Raw genomic sequence first — 18,995 nt, 5'->3', positions numbered from 1 at the left:
GTGCCTCGTGATGCTTAGATTTTTATGGTTTACCTTAACCCCTTAACCGCGGGGCGTCACTTTTGTGACGCTCAGGCGCAATGGATCATACCGCGGGGCGTCACTTTTGCGATTCTGTGTTATTCTGAATTCACCCGGGCTTTCAGGTGGTGGCTTGTATCATCTATCAGTACTGCAAGTGTCCAACAATAATCAGCACTGCTAATGTCATCTGTACTCCCATCCATTGTTGACAATTTAGCTATTTATCCCCGTTCATGACTTGACTCCCTACCTCCCCTCCATTACCCTCTCCTCTTGCCTGCCCGGCCGCGCTGTGCTAAGCAAATCTTCCCCAGAATTTTTCCACTGATTTCATCCATTGAAATAAGCCCTATGCCCTATTCTTATACAAAATAATATATACCAAAAAAAAATAAGGTAACTGATAGTGCCATACACCTGGAGTTGGCTAATTATCACCTGGCAACACCCCACGGCACTTGTTCGCTAATTTTCCCTGGTAATTTCCCCTTGAAATATGCCGTATGATCTATTCTCGTAATAATAATATATATAAGAAAGGAAGGGAGAATCTATCTATATACCTAGGCTGCTTCCCCCAAGGAAAGGGAGGTAGCCGAGACAGGACGACACTCCCCATTTACTCATCCATTCAAACACATTCATTCGCATCTTAGCCCCAAAGGGGAGAACAGACAGATCCACACCGCATGAGGGTCAACTGGGCAATGCAATCAGTGACATCTGCAGCAGGGCCCGACAGCAGAACTGGTTTACCCCTGTCACATCATAACAGACCCATCCCCTTACCTGCACCTGACCTGACTAGCTGATCAGAGGGAGAAGCCTAAGTGATATTTACATTCACCTGGAACTACCTAATTTCCTGCCAATCATTTCACAGCATATAAATTAGCAGCTGTCACCTCGCTGACATTGTCAACCTTTGACAGCCCCATATCCGCCTCATCATTTAGTTCAGTGTTGTTTCTTGAGATGAAAGCATGTAGCACTCGCAGCCCTCCAAGGCCCTGTGATCTCTACCCCTACTAAACCTCGTGTGGGAAGGGGTAAAGGACTAAATGACTCTGCTGTGGAGCGTGAACTGGCTAATTTATCCATGATAATGATGGACAGTGACTACAATCTTTCTGGTGAATCGTGTGATGAGCCAGTGGAGGAAATGGTGATAAACTACGAGTGCTTCAGTGTCTCAAGTTCATCCTGGCTCCAAGGGAAAGGAACCCTTATTTACTGGAAGTGACAGTGTATAACATAGTGTAAATAAAATAGAAATGTAAATAATTACTAATATAAGAATATGAGTACAAATACTTGGAGTAATGACAGTCAAAGCTTTGCTCTCTACACTAGTTTACTGAACAAGAAAGTTAATGCCTGGAGTGAAAATAAACTACTATTACTGAAGGAAACTTATGTATAAATACTGTTTATATATATATATAAGTGTAATAAAGTAATAGGAATATAAAGCGTTAGTGTGTTTATGAATAATAAATGACAGAATACCAGCGGGGAACGAGCGCAAGTGGGAAGCTCGTACGTGCTCGTAATTTTCATTGCTTTCACAGTGGTTTTTTTTTTTCCAAACTACTTGAATATCATGGAATAGTGTTTCTAGTGATAATATCAGGCTGTGGTAATCATATTACTGGGTGTCGGGAAGTGTAAAGTGAAGAATTCGTTACCCAACTTCAGAAGTCTCCACAAGTCCTATGGTACTCGATGAAGGCTCAACAAACATCCCAGGAGAAAGCTGAAGGTATGTGCCATATGCACATATGATTATAATATTCTAGGACTAATAACTGATTTTTGGCAAATATTTTTAAAAAGTCAGTAGGAGCGCGAATATCCTCGCAGGACGTGGAAGGAGCGCAAAAAAATGACCGCGGTGTAGGGGTTAAGGATATCTAAATGATCCTTTAGGGCAACATCTGTTTTACCTATTTGTTAGTACAGTAATTATTATTATTATTATTTTTATTATTATTACTGAGACTTGTTCCTGCATTTAGGACCCACTTCATGGTGTGCCTAATACTCTGTATACTGTATGTCCCTAATGAGAAGCTTTATTTAATCCATTTAATTACAAATATGTCTAGAAATAATGTAATAGGTAACACCAGTACTGTAGTAAATATGTTTATACTGTAGTAACCCAAGCTGTGCTATTGTTTAAGTTGAGCTGGAACTTAATATAATTGGCCAGGCTTTTATGCTGTGTATGCTTCGTGACTATACTATCACCATAACAGTACCTGTAATCAAATTGCACTTGCAGCAGTAAACACTGCCTAATTGTGACTCACAATACGCTAACTACTTTACAGGTGTCAGACATGTTTTGTTGTTTTGTAATTTTTGTGATCTTTGTCATACATATTAATTGTGGAATTTGCCTGGCATTTTGAAGGTCTGAACTACAGATCATGATTCCATTTTACTCTGTTACTGTCAACTTGTGTAATATTTCTTGTTTAAATTTTTAACACTAATTTCGGGACCTCTTATTCTGGGATCTTCAGATTTCTCATTTCTTAAGAGTATGGGTCTGGTGGCAATGAAAGTAGTTTGAGGCAGATATTAATCTCCAATGGTGTATTAGGGTATTATTGAAAATGGTTTCATGTATTGCTGAAAGTAGAGCCCCACAACTTTTTATATGATACCTGTATTACAGGTAGCTATGTAATTTCACTTGGTAATTTTGAGTACCAGTGTACTGTATAATGAACTCTAAATTTGTATGAGCCAGGAAGTTGTAGTTCCTGGCCATCTAATGATCTCTGTTACCTTTTCATTTAAATTTTTAAAGCAAAAATGTAGCTTGAAAACATAATCTGTGAATGGAATTACAACCAGTGATCTGCATTCTTCCTGATGGAGAATGTATGGAGCAACATCGCTGAATAATGTCTTTTTCATGAGCTAATATTTGTAAGTAACCCTGTCAGAGAATTACTTTACTGTACTTTGTCCTGGGTTGTTTTAATTTTGCTTTAATCATGCTAAGTGATAAGAAATAATAACCATATACAGTAACTTGCCATTTTAATGCTAATGTTCTGAATAATACTGAATAACAGCCATAGAACTGCAGTCCAATTTTCAATAAGTTCATAAGAAAGTTGAAGTGCTCTGCATTCTTAATGTTTTGTTGAAAATTCTAAGTCATGAGTCAGTTATTTGGAAATGGTGCTTCTTTTGCATTCAGATTATTAGAAAAATTAATGGGTTTAGATATGATTCAGAAAAAGCTGTGGAGTAAATTCATGTAGAGTAGTTAACATGCTGATAATGAGTTTAGATATAAGTTAGAAATAGGGATAAAGTCAGTTGTCATTATCATTTTAGTTGTGTGTTGCGAGTATTAGCTTCTTTATCTTAAGTTTGAAGCCATATTTATTTTTACTCCAACTGCATGCTTCACCCACCCCTTTGCATGGCACTGATTGTTGTTGTTGTTGTGGTGTGCAGCCAGTTTATGCAGGACTTCCATGGAGGGCAGGGGTATGAGCCCCCCTCCTCCATTTACCCTGACACATCTTTCTCCCACCTCAAGTCCTACCCCAGGTGCGTATGTAGGTTGATACAGTATTTTCCCGTGGATTGGAATTTTTCCCTTGTTTGTCACTTCTGTCGTGTCATCCATTCTTTCGTAGTCCTCCTCTTCCTCTCATCCTTTCACATCTCAGTTCTTCCTTTCTCATGCCTCCTTTCCTTACGCCTCTTTCTTTTTCCTTGTTCACTTCTCTCTCTCTCTCTCTCTTCCGTTTCACATTCCTCTCACTTTGATCCTTCATCTTACTCCTGTTCTTCTTAGTTTTCATCATCATCATCATTCATTCATCATCCAATCCTACATTGCCCCATGAGGAGCATAGGAGCCTGGGGTTTGGCAAGTTGGTCCTGACATTTAGGATGAGAGTGACCAGCCTCACTCATCCCTGAGTGACATTACTTGAGCAATAAGCCCCAACCATCCCTTGGATATAAACCTTCACTGGCTCAATCCGACTGGAGCTCCATAATTACCCACTAAACCACCAGATGCCAAAATTTGGTTAAATGGTTACCATATAGGTGGGGCCACTGTGTGGAAGGTGGGGAGCTCACCATCCACTCACTTGATGTAGTGCTGCTCTGGGTGACCACCCTTTCCTCTCGTCCTTCCTTTCCCTTCTATCATTCTTTCCTTTCTTTCCACTTCTTTCTGCCTACAGGTGACTTTACGCAGCCTCTTCTCTATTTCTTTCCTTCATTCTTTCTCCCTCCTTCTGCCTATGGGTGACCTTACACTGAGTGACAAGCCAAATGGTTTCCTGTTCACCAGGAAACCAGTTACAATGCTGGATGGTAAATATATAACCAAATTATGGTGTGTGGTGGTTTAATAGGTAATTAAGGTGCTCCAATCAGATCAAGCCTTTGTGGGTTTATATTCAAGGGGTAATTGGGGTTTATTGCTCATGTAATACTACTCAAGGATGAGTGAGGCTGGTCACTCTTATCTTAAATGTCAGGACCAGCTTGCCTAACCCTGGGCTTCTTTGCTTCTCATGGTGCAACATAGGATTGGATAATGGATGGATGGATGGTTACCACCCATTGTAGTACTGTAAATGGTTTCATGGTACAGAAGGAAGAGGAAAGAATGAAGGAAAGAAAGACAGAAGAGGAAGGAAGGAAGAGTGGAAAGGGCAGACACCCAAAGCAGCACTACATTGAGTGAGTGGATGGTTAGTGCCCCTGCCTACCATTTTAATAATCCATCCGAGCATCCTTCCATCATCCAATCCCACACTGCCCCATGAGGAGCATAGGAGCCCGGGGCTAGGCAGTTGGTTCCGACATTTAAGATGAGAGTGACCAGCCTCACTCATCCCTGAGTGGCATTACATGAGCAATCAACCCCAACCACCCCTTGGATATAAACCTTCATCGGCTCAATCGGATTGGAGCACAATATTTACCCACTAAACCACCAGATGCCAAAATTTGGTTATATGGTTACCACCTAGCATAGTAAGTGGTTTCCTGGTGTACAGGAAACCATTTGGCTTGTCACTCAGTGTAGAGTCAAGCGGCACATGTCCTTTGCCCTCGCCGCCTTTGGACACAAGCACTCTGTGGCTGTGCAACGCCCTGTGGACATAATGAGGTTTGATTGATAGAAGAGGCAGTTTAATAATAATAATAATAATAATAATAAATTTTGAAAATAACATTTTGAAATACTGAAAATGCATTTCTTAGACATCAGTGAAATCGTGTAGTATACAAGTTTGGTATTAAAATTGAGAAGATTCAAGGATATTATCGGAGAGATGGCTCAAGTTCTCCTTTGTGTTACAGTAATTTTTCTGTTGAAAAACTTCTTGTGCTGAATGAAGAACCCCTTTGTTTTAAAACAATGGCTGGGGTGAAAAAGAGGTACAGTAAACTCTCAATTACCTATTGTAATTCAGCCAAGCCCCATGCCGAATAAGATGAAACACCGGATATTGCCTAGTATCACCTCATCGGCTCAGTATTCGGCGTTGAGCCGGATATTGTGTTACTGTCAGTCTCGACCCTTGTTCCATAAAATATTCCTATGAGTAAAAGATAAAATCTGAGCTTAAAATACAATAAAATAATGATACAGTTCAATAATACAGTACAGTAATACAATACTGGTTGGCTACTGATTACGAGCTGGTTGATATACCTCAGTGCCAGATACTTCGTATTGCATGGAACGACCAGTTATGTTCCATTTCGGCACAGGATATTGCTTTAATAGAGCTGAACCAGCAGTGCTGGTTCCCCCTCACACCCCACTTTCCCCCCCCCACATACCCCATTCCTCTCCCACCACATTATACTCCTTCCCTCTTACACCCCACTCCTTCCCCCTCATACCCCACTCCTTCCCCCTCACACCCCACTCCTTCCCCCTCACACCCCACTCCTTCCCCCTCACACCCCTCTCCTTCCCCCTCACACCCCACTCCCTCCCCCTCACACCCCATTCCCCCCCTTACACCCCACTCCTTCCCCCCCTCACACCCCACTCCTCCCCCCCTTACACCCCACTACTCCCCCCCTTACACCCCACTCCTCCCCCCCTCACACCCCACTCCTCCCCCCCCTTACAGCCCACTCCTCCCCCCCCTTACAGCCCACTCCTCCCCCCCCTTACAGCCCACTCCTCCCCCCCCTTACAGCCCACTCCTTCCCCCCCCTTACAGCCCACTCCTCCCCCCTCATTCCTCACTCATCCTTCCTCACACCCCACTTCCCCCGCTTACCCCCAACTCCTCGCTCTCACCAAACAGAATCTTCCCTCATTTCTTTCTCATCTCACTCATCCACAATTCTTTTCTTTTTCTATCTCATCTCTCCTTCTCACACACATGACATTCACTCCTGCTGCTGCTCCTCACCTGTTTATTCTTCCTCTCACTCATCCCCTGCTCAGTCTTCCTCCAGTTACTCATCTCCCTTTCATTCCTCCTATCTTCCTTTTTCATCCTACTAAAACTCTACTCATTTTGTCTGCAGTTACTCCCAGTTACTCCTCCTCCTCTCACTCTTCCTTTCCCCTATGCTTACCCTTTGTTCCACCTTTGATTCATTCTACTTTGTTACTCCTCTCTCACTTTTCCTTCCTCCTCTTAGTCATCCCTCACTCACTCTTCCTCCAATTACTGCTCATCACTTGCTCTTCTTTTTCACCTATCCCTCATTTACCTTTCCCCCATTTACACATTTCTGTCATTTCTTCATTTCTTCATTCCCCTGTTATTTCCCCACCCTTGCCTACAACTTCCCCTCATTCTTTCAGTAGCTTTTCATTCACCTTGTTGCTTTTCCTATATCTTTTTCTTTCCCTTGTCTTCTTCCATTTAGTATCTCTTTTCTTCCATTGTCCATCCCTCTTTCCCTTTCTTACTTCTTCCATTACCTCACCCTTTCCCATTTTAGTTATTCCCCCTCCCCATATGCTCATCCCATCTCTTTCTTTGCTGTCTCCTCTTGTTATCATCACCATCACTGTCTTTTCATTCTCATTTCAACCTGTGTTCCTATTCTCATTTTAACCCGTTTTCCCATTCTCATTTTAACCCGTTTTCCCACCTTTACCTATTCTAACTCTTGTGCACTCTCTTTTTCTTTGCTCATACCACTTTCCATTGCTCACTCATCATCTTTCCCTTTCTCATACTCCTGTTTGCACTCTTTTAGCTTACAACCCCCTTTTCTGAAGTCATCAGGTCTCATGTTTTTCACTTCCTCCTCCTTGTCCCTGATTCTCCCTCAGTTTTCTGAGTAGTCTTGTGCTGATCATTGGAATTTACATCTCCAATCCAATTACAGTATATATTTGTCAGTTTAGCAGCCGTGGCTCAGTGGGTTAGAGCGCTCTGCTCTGACCGAAGGGTTGGAGGATCGAATCCACCCAATGGTCATTGGTAGACATCAGGAAGGGCATCCAGTCATAAAATTCTACACGCTCCAAACCAAAGTCCTCTACCCAGGGGCAACGCCTTAGCCCTTATCCAAAAAAGGGGTACCTGGCGTAAAACTCACTTTTCTCACTTTTTTTAGTTCCTATATGTTTGTCATTTTTATTCTGATGTTTTTTTTTTAATGCCATCTTCAGGCAACCTCATTTGAGGAGAGACTTTGAACTGTAGGGGTTAGATGTTGCCCTCATTATTTCTTTCATTTGTTTGATCCCTCCTAGGCAGAATAAAATCTACTGGTGGTGAAGTGATTAAAATGAATATGTCATTGGACTGAAGGTGGCTAAGCTGTCCTTGGAAGGATCTGTAGTAGTGAAGGGTTTAATGAAGGTTATGTCTAATCCCTCCAGTTTGAAAAGTCAAAGCTGAATAAAATTCTGGTATTAGCAAGAATATCATGCAAAATGTGTCATCTGGTTGAAAGATGTTTCAGATCTCTCCCTAATTCCAAATGCCATTCTTCATTCTTCCCTCTGTCCCTCTGTTCTTCTTTGCTTGCTCTTTCTCTTTTGTCTCTCTTTCCTCTCCTCTCTCTTACTATCTTCATTGCTGGCCTGTTTTTCCCACCAGCCCTTTTCACTTCCTGTTCTCTTCTATGCCTCAGTAATCCCTCTTTCCTTTCCTCTCTCCTCCCTCCTCCTCCTCCTCCCTTCCTTTCTCTCATCTCAATTTTTCTCACATCCCATCCCTTCACTTTGTTATTCTCATATTCTCTTCAGTCACTTTTCCTACTGTTGCCTCCCTTGCCTCAGTAATCCCTCTCTCCCTGTTTTCTTACTCCTTCCTTCCTTTGTTGTCTCTTTATCTCTCCTTTTTTCACCAACCCTATTTTTCCCTCCAACCCATCCCTCTTGCTTTTTCCTATATGCTTCCTTCTCATCCTGTAACCTCCCCTGGTTTTCAAGAAGCTTTAGTGCAGTTGTAAGTGACAGTTCCATTACTGTGCCTGTTAGTGATTAGTAGTAGTATTTTCTTATTCCTGAAAATCAAAGAAAATCAAAGTCAAATCTTCTGTGTTTTTAAATCTGTTCTCTGCTGCTGTTTTCTGTGTTACAGGTAAGGTGTCTTGTCTTCTTTCATGGTTTTTATTCCTGTCTGGTTTTCTTGTATTTCATATATATATATATATATTTTTTTCATTGTCTACAGTATATCTGTTTACAGTATTATCTCATCCTGTTGTAATTTTACTTCTCTGTCATCTTTTTCATTGTTTTAATGCTGCAAGCAGACAGTTTATTGAAGTATTAAAATTGTGTTGTTCCACCTTAGGTATTACCATATTTCCCGTATGATAAGATGATTCCCCCCCCCACCCCCCCACCCCCAGAAAAATGCACTCAAAAATCACCCTGCATCTTAACACTCAAAGATCAAGTTGTAGAAAGTAGTTTACCAACCCTCACAAACCCCAGTTATGAGATACAAGCACTCACAAATCTCAGTCATGAGGTACAAGCATTCATGAATCCCAGTCATGAGGTAAAAGCACTCACGAACCCCAGTCACGAGATGCAAGCATTCACGAGCCCCCGTCACGAGATACAAAGCACTCACTACAGTCATCGAAGCAGATGACGTCACCAGTCTTGTCTGAACAGTCACTCAGTAGATGCCATCGCTTCATGAATGAACAGAATGGCATCAAAGCAGAGACGACAGGTGTACACTGTTCAAGTTACAGGTAATAGAGTATGCTAAACAACATGGCGACAGAGCAACCGAGAGGCAGTATGGATCACCACCCACAGAAAAAATGATTCGAGAATGGAGGAAGCAGGAGGAGGAATTCATAAAAATGAGGATGCGAAAACATGGACTACGATATGAATGGTGAATAAATGTCAGAAAGAAGTTGTTTGTGCAGTATTCTTTTATTTTCATATTGTTACTGGTATCTCTTATACAATAGGCATAGTAAGTGGTGACTGGTTGTATGGTATTTTAAAATGGAAACTGGCAGTATGTATTGATATACAGTATTGGTATTGTGTAATAAAGCAGTATTATGATAATGACGTTGGCAAAATTGAGTGAATTCTGTTGGGGGTGTCGGTTGTAAAGGTTCCTTCGAGCTACTGAACATAAAAACATCAGGTGATTGGAGCTGAATGTAAACACACCTTGGCCAGTGTGTTTACACGCCTCGTAGTGGCAAGAACAAGCCGTTGCTGATTTGCATGGGTATAAAATTGTGATGAACTAGGTACATCTAATTAATAATAACCACAAATATTTGATAATAGGTCCAATATGTGATAATTTGTTGTGACAAAGAAAAATGACACCGTAGAGTCGGCGCCTTAGACTTGCTAGTACAATAAGCTATTAAATCCTCAATTTTTTTTTTTTTCTCCCAAAACACCTAGTGTATTAAATGGTGCATCTTAGCAGTTGCAGTGTCTTATCATACGGGATATATAGTACTTTACGTTGTTGAAATTTATTAATTTGTGATGTTTAAGCACAGTAATTAATACAGTAACCAGTAATTTTAAAGTTAGACTTTAGTGGTGACAAAAATATCGAATTGACTGTAGTTTCTATAATCAGTACCTTAAATATAATCCTCTTCAATTGCAGAAATGTTATACTCAATGGTACCTTTTTTTTCATGGCTTAATAAAGCTTAGTGTAATTATTCCCAGGTGATAAAAATATTGACTAACAAGCATAAACACTACCTACAGTGGTGAGATCAGTGGTGTGGCATCAGTAGCAGATGACACAGGCAGTGAGCTGGCTCCCCAGCAGGTGCACCGGATGACCCCTGTCTTGTTCGGTCGTCCACACATTACTGCTCGTTTTACGCTGGGTGGCCAGCTGGTCCTGGTGCCTCCTCGAGATCCCCGGGAGGGAGAGGGGGCTGTGGTGCAGCTGAGGGACACACAGAAAATGCTGCAGCTTGATCCAGTACAGGCTAGGACTGTTCACCAGATGAAGAGTTACCCTGGCCCACTCACAATGTAAGCCTTGCTTATTGTTGTCTATCTATTGCCAGACTCCTCGGTTCCGTTCGGGGTGGCCACAAACAAATCGACTCCACGTCACCCTGTCCCTCGCCATTTCACTGCCCTGCTCCCAACTCACACCCCAATCTCTCATATACCTCTCCACCCCATCCCTCCATCTCATCCTCGGCCTCCCCCTCCCTCTCCCCCCCTTCACCTCACTCACATACACTCTCTTCAGCAGTCTTTCACCCTCCATCCTCTCCACATGGCCAAACCACCTCAGTGTATTCCTCATAACGCTTCCTATCACATCCACATCCACACCACAACACTCCTTTATATCCTCATTCGTCAGCCTGTCTCTCCATGTGACTCTACAGACTCCTCTTAAATAACTCATTTCCACTGCTCTCACTCTTGACTTGTGTCCTTCCAGCAACGTCCAAGCTTCAATTCCATACTTTAGAGTTGGTATCACAATACTGTCCAGTAGTAACTTTTTCACTTCCATGCTCACTTCCCTGCTTCTTATCACTGCTTTCAAGGAACCAGCAACCTTTCTTCCCTTCTGTACCCTTTCAAGCACTTCACCCTCCAAACGTCCATCCTTACTCATCACACTACCCAAGTACTTAAACGTACTCACATTTTCTAATTCCTCACCATCCAACCTTGCTGTACATTCACTGACTTCACCTCTCTCAAAGACCATCACATTACTCTTCTCTACCTTCACCTTTAGATTCTGTTTCTTACACACTTTCCCAAACTCATCCACCAAAGCCTTGCAGCTCTCCTTTGTCTTCACTCAACAACACAGTATCATCTGCAAACAATAGTACAGGGAGTTTCCAAACACTACCCTCTCTCACCAGGGCCACTCCAACATCCACTACCCTACCTTGTACCTCTTTTATTACCCCATTTATGTACATATTGAGCAACCATGGAGACATGACACCGCTGTTTCAACCCGACCCTCAAAGAGAAAAATTCACCCAGTTCACCATCCACACGCTGTGCAGCCTTAGCACCATCATACATACTCTTCACAGCATTCAACAACTTCCCATCTGCTCCATGTATTCTTAATACTTTCCACAATCCTTGTCTATCCACCCTGTCATATGCTTTCTCCAAATCCATGAAAGCCGCATACAACTTCTTTCCGTTCTCTAGAAACTTTTCCACTAAAGATCTAAGAATGAATATCTGATCTACACAACCTCTTCCCTTCCTAAAGCCCCCTGTTCTTCTCCAACTAATTCCTCTGTTATTTCCCTAACTCTGTCAATAAGTATCCTACCATACACTTTCCCTGTTATACTAAGAGGACAGATGCCCCTGTGATTACCACACACTTCTTTTTCCCCTTTTCCTTTGTACAAGGGAATAATTATACCTGACTTCCAATCCACCGGAACTCTACCTTCCTCCCAGACCAATCTGCACATTTTCCGCATCCATTCTACTACTATCTCTTCCCCATACTTCAGCATTTCACCACAGACTCCATCAATTCCTGGGGCTTTCCCCGATTTAACTTTCTTCATTGCTTCCACAACTTCTATCCTACTGATTTCTTCCTGTCTTCTCACCTCCCTCCTCCTCCCATTCTGTTTTTTTTGCATTTATTTCAGTCTATTATGTCCCTTTTTGGTGTTAATTGGGCCATAAATAGGTGCTATACATGTCGAGTAGGGAGTTGTATAGGTGTTTTTCTGAGTCAGGGTAGGTTAGGGTCCATAAGTACAGGTCCAGGAGGCTGGGGCTCACTTTCCTGACAGGACCACTTTCCTGACATGCTTTTGGCTATATTGCCCTGGATAGTAGAGGGATTACTGAATTTACACAATATCCTAGTGTAGGTCAAACAGTAATTTATGTGCTTTGCATTGTGAAGAAATGTATATTATTAGGATTTATTAGTAAGATTTTAATTATTATTGTATTTCCTAATTTAACAGGTCTGAGACCCACAAGGATGTGGTGGTCAGATTTTGTGAGCAGCGTGCTAGTGAGGCTGTCCGTACTCCATCATTGCCTGATCAAGAGTCTGTGGCACTCCTTTGGGAATACCTTGCTCTTCTTGTTAAACAGAATGGAAAACTTTATGGAAGTGATATTGCTGGACTGCTGCTAAAAGGGAGAGAAGAAGGTACTGGCCGAAGCAGTGGCCGGAGCAGTGCAAGGAACAGTGGAAGAACTAGCCCTCAGGATGGTCAGGATGACTTGCCAACTGATACATCATCGGATTGTGGGATTCGCGATGACCAGCCTGAGCATCGCGCTCCCCCAGCACCTCTCCAGCCACCTGCTAGGGATGAAGCTGTTCTCTTAGGGAAATTCACTGACATGTTGTGTCTTGGGAGGAAACGTGAGGCAGTAGACTATGCCATGAAGGAAGGGCTGTGGGGCCATGCTCTTGCTCTGGCATACAAGATGGACACCACTACACACACCCGTGCTCTGGCAGCATTCTCAGCCTCAATTCCTCGCACAGATGTTCTTCACACACTTTTCCAGCAATTATCTGGGAAAAAGCCTGAGATCACCAAGGTTAGAATATGGATAAGTGATGCAGATTTGTATCTTTCTATCAGATAGAAAAAAAATGCCAGTATACTGATAGTTATATTACTCAGTGTTGTGTTACAGTTAAAGATTTAGAACTATGTATCTGTTTTTGTATAATACTATACTGGTATACATGTGGAATGCAGTTGTAGCATATTATCACAGTATCACTCAGCAGTCATTGGAATACTTCATCTTGATAGCCATGACTCATTCCAACAGTGCATTCATATCTCTCCTCCCTCCTCTTCCAGAGTTATACATACGACCAGTGGGGTGATTGGCGACGTCATTTGGCTGTGATGGTGTCCAACCCAACTGGGCAACCGCAGCGGGACCGAGCGTCTGTGGTAGCCTTGGGTGACACACTTGTGCGGCGTGATCAGCTCCATGCTGCACATTTCTGTTATCTAGTTGCTGATGTGGTGCCGGGTACCTACTCTGAAAAAGACTCCAAACTGGTTCTTGTCGGATCATCTCACACACGCTCCTTTTTGGTAATTTGATGACTGACTTCACATTTGGCAGGTGATGGTTTAGTGGGTTAAGGTGCTGCCACCAGATTTGGTCTATGAGGATTTTAAACCGAGGGGTGGGTGAGGTTTTAGCTTGTGTAAATACCATTCACAGGTAAGCAGCAGGTCATTTGACCGGCAATACATCCTATGCACGGGCTCCTGTACTCTTCATGGAGCAGTAGAAGTTTGGATGATATTGATAGAACTCCACACACAGCATGCCTTCCTTTTACATAATGCATTGGAAAAATCCACTCCTTAAGAATTTATAGTACAGGGAGGTCCTGAAGATACAAGTAGTTAGGTTCCATTTGGCATAGTCTTATAATGAATTCTCGTGTAACGAAACACGTAACTAATGGTAAAATATTGGTTGGGTTCAAGGACCCCCATCAAAGGTAAGTTTTCAAGCTAAAATATACGATACCAAATGCAACAAACATGCTGTATCTATATTACTGAACTGTAGAGAAAGCAACTTGCAAGAGCAAATAGTATGCAAATCACATGACTGTACATTAATTAAACATATAAACCATGCATAACACTCATCTATAGGTGCTAATGTTGTGTTGGAGGTGGGAAGCTAGCCTGGCAGTCGCCAGCTGAGTAACATTGCCAGATTCCCAGACCCATATTATCATACCCGCCATGTTAAAATTATCGCATTTTGATGAAAATTATTACACTCATGAACAAAGGCTTTTCCACTTAAATCTGTAATTACTGTAGAATATATTTACATGTGGAATGATTAATTAGCATTATTGAATTTGTTTAGCTGTTAAGTACCTACCAGATTATAATACTGGTTATTGTAAGAGTTACTAAATTCTACTGTTGTACAAGTCTTACAGTAAGTTAATTTTGCAATCCGATTTATTTTTCAGATTATGAAAGTTGTCTCATTATCGCATGCATGCTATTGCATATCGCAAAGTGTGCCAAAATATCACATTTTGTGATAATTATCGCACGTCTGGCAACACTGGAGCTGAGCAGTCCTGCTATTTCTCTCCGAGGTTGAGAGAAAACAGCGGTGACTGTGTTTGCTGGGATGACTGAGTTAGAATCCTCACACCTCACTCCAGACTGAATGTCGTATCGTTGGATTTTCGAGATTGTATATCAAAAATAGTCCCTAATTTACCCAGGTCGTATCATCAGTTTCTCGTATATTGAGTGATCGTATAATGGGACCTACCTGTACTTTATATCGAGTCCATTATAACTCGGGTTTAGTAGGGAATACGTGTTTGGCCAAGGGTCACCCAGCCAGCAGAGTAAAGAGTTACAGTATGTAGTTATGATTTCTTCCATTTGAATAATTCATGGCACAGTGAAATCAAATATGTTACTGTATGGTGTTTAAATTGAAGTATTATACTGATTTCATTTACTTTCAGGCCTTTGCAACCAATGAGGCTATCCAGTGCACAGAAGTTTACGAATATGCAAGAGCTCTGGACACTGGTAACAGCCCTATTCTACCCAGCTTCCAAGCCTACAAGTTTATCTATGCTCTGAGGCTCACTGAGTGTGGTTTCCCAGCAGAAGCTCTTCGGTGAGTTATATTTAATTGCAGAGCTGGGCACTTCCACAAACCGCAAATTCCGCAATTGCGGTAGTGTGATTTCGTTTGTGGATTTGCATTTGCGACAAATTTACACAAATTCGCAGTTTTACGCTTCCGGAAGCACCTTTACAAATGCAAATCTGCCCATGAACATCTACATGGCCTAGTCCGGCAGGCAGCATCTGGGCGAGTTGCTGGCTCGCCAACTCCGTCCGCCATTCCTGCACTTTTGCCATGTGTACGATGACTCTTCTATATATACCATAAATTCACCTTTGGTACGTTGTTTAGCATTTTTCATTATCGTACATTTTGTACCATAGTTTTACGATTCCTTCAAAAAGAAATGGGGAGAGAGAGAGAGAGAACAGCTGAAGATCAGATTCATCTCATTTTAATTCACTGGCTTCATACCAAGCTCTCAGGAAAGGAATGGAAAAGGGTATAAGCCAAGGGGGGACAATATTCGTACTCATGATTAAATAATAAAGCCTAACATCGTCATGGTAAGCTGTATTGTACAGTACATTACATTGGAGGATTCCTCACTTCATTCTCTTAACGATATACTGTATGTGCTTTCTGGGAGGAGGATAAGAAATAAGAAAAATAAGAATCTAAGGATAAAAGCTAGCAAAGATGTTTTTTTCCTGCAATAAATAATTAAAAATATAAAGCCTAATTCAAGATCAATTTATTTTCCAGATTCTTAGACAAAACTACATTGATACTAGAAAGAATTGTTCAGCATACAAGCCAGTAAGAAGATGAAAAGTGCAAAGATGCGCTACGAAGCCTCCCAGTCCACCTAGAATATGACCTTTAGTCTAAATTTCAAATTGTCAGACATAGAGCATTGCCATTGCCAGTATTTTAATCTCAATAAAAATCATTAGGGAGATAAATAACAGATTAAACAAGTAACAGAAACAGAAGGATGATGATGATGAACAAGAAACATACAAAATGAAACTGAACATAATTTTACAAGTTTTCTTACCAGACAACCACCTTTCCCCATGCAGTATCAATATAGATAGGTAGATAAATAGATATACTGTCTGTTGGAGTTGTCTCAGGTGTTGGGTGAGTCTAACTGTGACTAAGGAATGAGGACTGAGAAGGTTAGAGCCAAGGAATAGAGGTGAACTGGTGTGTAAACTTGTCAAGTATGAACTGGGAAGTGTAATAATTTAAATAATCTATATACAGTAGTGAAGGATTTACCCTTGTCTTGTACTGTAGTAAAAACAGTCTTATTTACCAAGTATAATACAAAATATTTGTGAGCAAAGTGAGTGCAAGAATTATCGTGGCATAAGTTTATTGAGTGTAGTAGGGAAGGTATATGGAAGAATTATTATAGAGAAAGTAAGAGAGAGATCACATGTCTTAGTGAGTGTTGAACAGAGTGGCTTTAGGAGTGGCAGAGGATGTGTGGATCAAATATTTGCAGTGAGACAGATAGTGGAGAAGGCTTGTGAGAAGGACTATAAGGTGTTTATGGTATTTATGGATCTGGAAAAATCATACGACAAAGTAGACAGAGAAAGATTGTGGAAGGTATTGCTCATGTACGATGAAATGAAAAGTCATGTACAACTAATCCTTCTGCTAACACTGTTAATCTTTTCTTTTCGTTGGGCCCTTCCGATCACAACCTTATCACCTTAACCCGTCCTATAACTCCGATACAGCCTGTGGACTCTCCAGGGAAATGTCGTCTGTGGCATTTTGGAGCCACGGATTGGCAGGCCCTCAGGCAGTACTTCTTTGATTTTCCCTGGAATGATTATTATCTTCCATGGCTTGAAGCCATCTGAGTGTGCCTTTTGCATTACGTAGGTTATTCTCTCGGGCATAGAAGCAGACATTCCTTTCTCGTATCCCTTGTCTAACACAAAAAAGCCTTGGTTTAATCACGCTTGTTCTAATACTGTCCGCAACAAGGAGAAGGCCTACAAAAGGCACCGGAGGCAACCCACCCCTGAATCACATCATCTTTATGTTTCTGCCTGGAATTGTGCTAAGCCTGTACTTCACTCTGCTAAAAATAATTTCATCAGTACTAAATTCTCTCAACTCTCCAACTCGAATTTTTCCCGCTCCTTCTGGCACCTTGCCAAAAACCTTTCTAACAACTTTACCTCATCATCCCTCCCTCTTCTTTTCTACTCTGATGGTTCTGTAGCTGTTTCTTTTACTGATAAAGCAGATCTCTTTGCACAGACTTTCTCCTCCAATTCCACCTTAGACGATTCCGGTGCTGTTCCTCCATCACTTCCCTCCTCTGACTTCCTCATGGCTGACATTAAAATTTCTTCAGCTGATGTATTTTCTGCCATCACTGGCCTCAGTACTAACAAGGCATATGGGCCTGGTGGAGTCCCTCCTGTTGTTCTCAAGAACTGTGCTTCTGTGCTTACACCCTGCCTAGGCAAACTCTTTCGCCTTTGTCTGTCAACTTGTACCTTTCCTTCTTGCTGGATGTTTGCTCTCATTCAGCCAGTCCCAAAGAAGGGTGACCACTCCCAACCCTCCAACTATCGTCCAGTTGCTTTAACGTCCTGTATTTCAAAAGTTTTCGAGTCAATTCTCAATAGAAAAATTTTAAGGCATCTTTCCTATCACAACCTTCTTTCTGATCGTCAGTACTGGTTCCATTAGGGATGCTCTGCTGGTGATCTTCTCACCTATCTTTCAGACTCCTGGTCATCCTCCTTTCGGGACTTTGGCGAAAGCTTTGCCATTGCACTTGACATCTCAAAGGCTTTTGATTGAGTCTGGCATAAATCTTTAATTTCCAAACTGCCCTCTTACAGTTTCTACCCTTCTATCTGTGCCTTCATCACTAGCTGCCTTTCTGGTCGTTCTATAGCCGCTGTTGTAGACAGCCATCGTTCTTCTCCTAGATCTATCAACAGTGGTGTTCCTCAGGGCTCTGTCCTATCACCAACTCTCCCTTTTATTTATCAATGACCTTCTAAGCTGTACAGGTACATCTAACCCTATCCACTCATACTCTGATGACTCCACCCTTCACCTTTCCATTCGGTTCCCAGAACACCTATCTCAGCAGTTACTTCAACAAACAAGGGATGAGGCTATGGCACACCTTATGTCTGACTCGGCTTGTACTGGGGTAAAAATAATCTGGTTGTTTTTAATGCATCTAAGACTCAGTTCTCACACCTCTCAACCCAACAAAATCTTCCACAGGTATACCCACTAATGTTAATAATTATCAGCTTAATCCTGCATCATCCTTGAACATGCTTGGGGTTTCATTTACTCGGGACTTATCTTGGAAAGATCATATTACATCTCTTGTAAAATCTGCTTCCAAGAGATTAGGTGTGCTAAGGCAACTCCATTCTTTCTTTACCCCTGCACAATGGTTGACTTTATACGTGGGTTTTATCCGCCCCTGGGTGGAGTACAACTCTCATGTGTGGGGAGGCTCTCCACATACAGCTCTTCTCAGTAGGGTGGAGTCAAAGGCTTTTCGTCTCATTAACTCTCATCCTCTTACTGACTCCCTTCAACCTCAGTCTCTTTTGCCGCACTGCTGCATCTTTATCTCTTTTCTATCACTACTTTAATGGTTACTGCTCCTCTGAATTGTCTGCATGCATTCCTCCACCCCTACGACGGGCGCGTAGCACCCGTCTAGCAGCAAACTCTCATCCCTTTTCTGTCCAACTCTCTAATGCAAGAGTTAACTGTTACTCCCAGTCCTCATTTATGCAACAGGTCAACTCTGGAACTCTCTCTCTCTCTCTCTCTCTGTATTTCCTGCTGCCTATGATCTCCAGTCTTTCAAATGCAG

The 18,995-nt window shown here is 41.9% G+C and overlaps 1 protein-coding gene across 1 annotated transcript in view; it reads left to right on the top strand.

Moving 5' to 3' along the window:
- The window catches only part of Sec16 (endoplasmic reticulum export factor secretory 16), a 201,833-nt gene that overhangs the window by 82,544 nt on the left and 100,294 nt on the right, over positions 1-18,995 (top strand). The window contains exons 7-11 of the mRNA XM_080275457.1: positions 3,508-3,603; positions 10,232-10,507; positions 12,463-13,054; positions 13,327-13,569; positions 14,997-15,154. Coding sequence (XP_080131583.1) covers positions 3,508-3,603; positions 10,232-10,507; positions 12,463-13,054; positions 13,327-13,569; positions 14,997-15,154 — 1,365 coding nt within the window. The remainder of the gene's footprint in view (positions 1-3,507; positions 3,604-10,231; positions 10,508-12,462; positions 13,055-13,326; positions 13,570-14,996; positions 15,155-18,995) is intronic.

This window comes from Coenobita brevimanus, chromosome 61 (genome assembly GCF_032717465.1).
Source record: "Coenobita brevimanus isolate Jiangsu-jjx chromosome 61, ASM3271746v2, whole genome shotgun sequence".
Classification (NCBI taxonomy): domain Eukaryota; kingdom Metazoa; phylum Arthropoda; class Malacostraca; order Decapoda; family Coenobitidae; genus Coenobita; species Coenobita brevimanus.
Note: the sequence above shows the minus strand (reverse complement) of the source record. Positions and strands in the feature narration are given on the sequence as shown.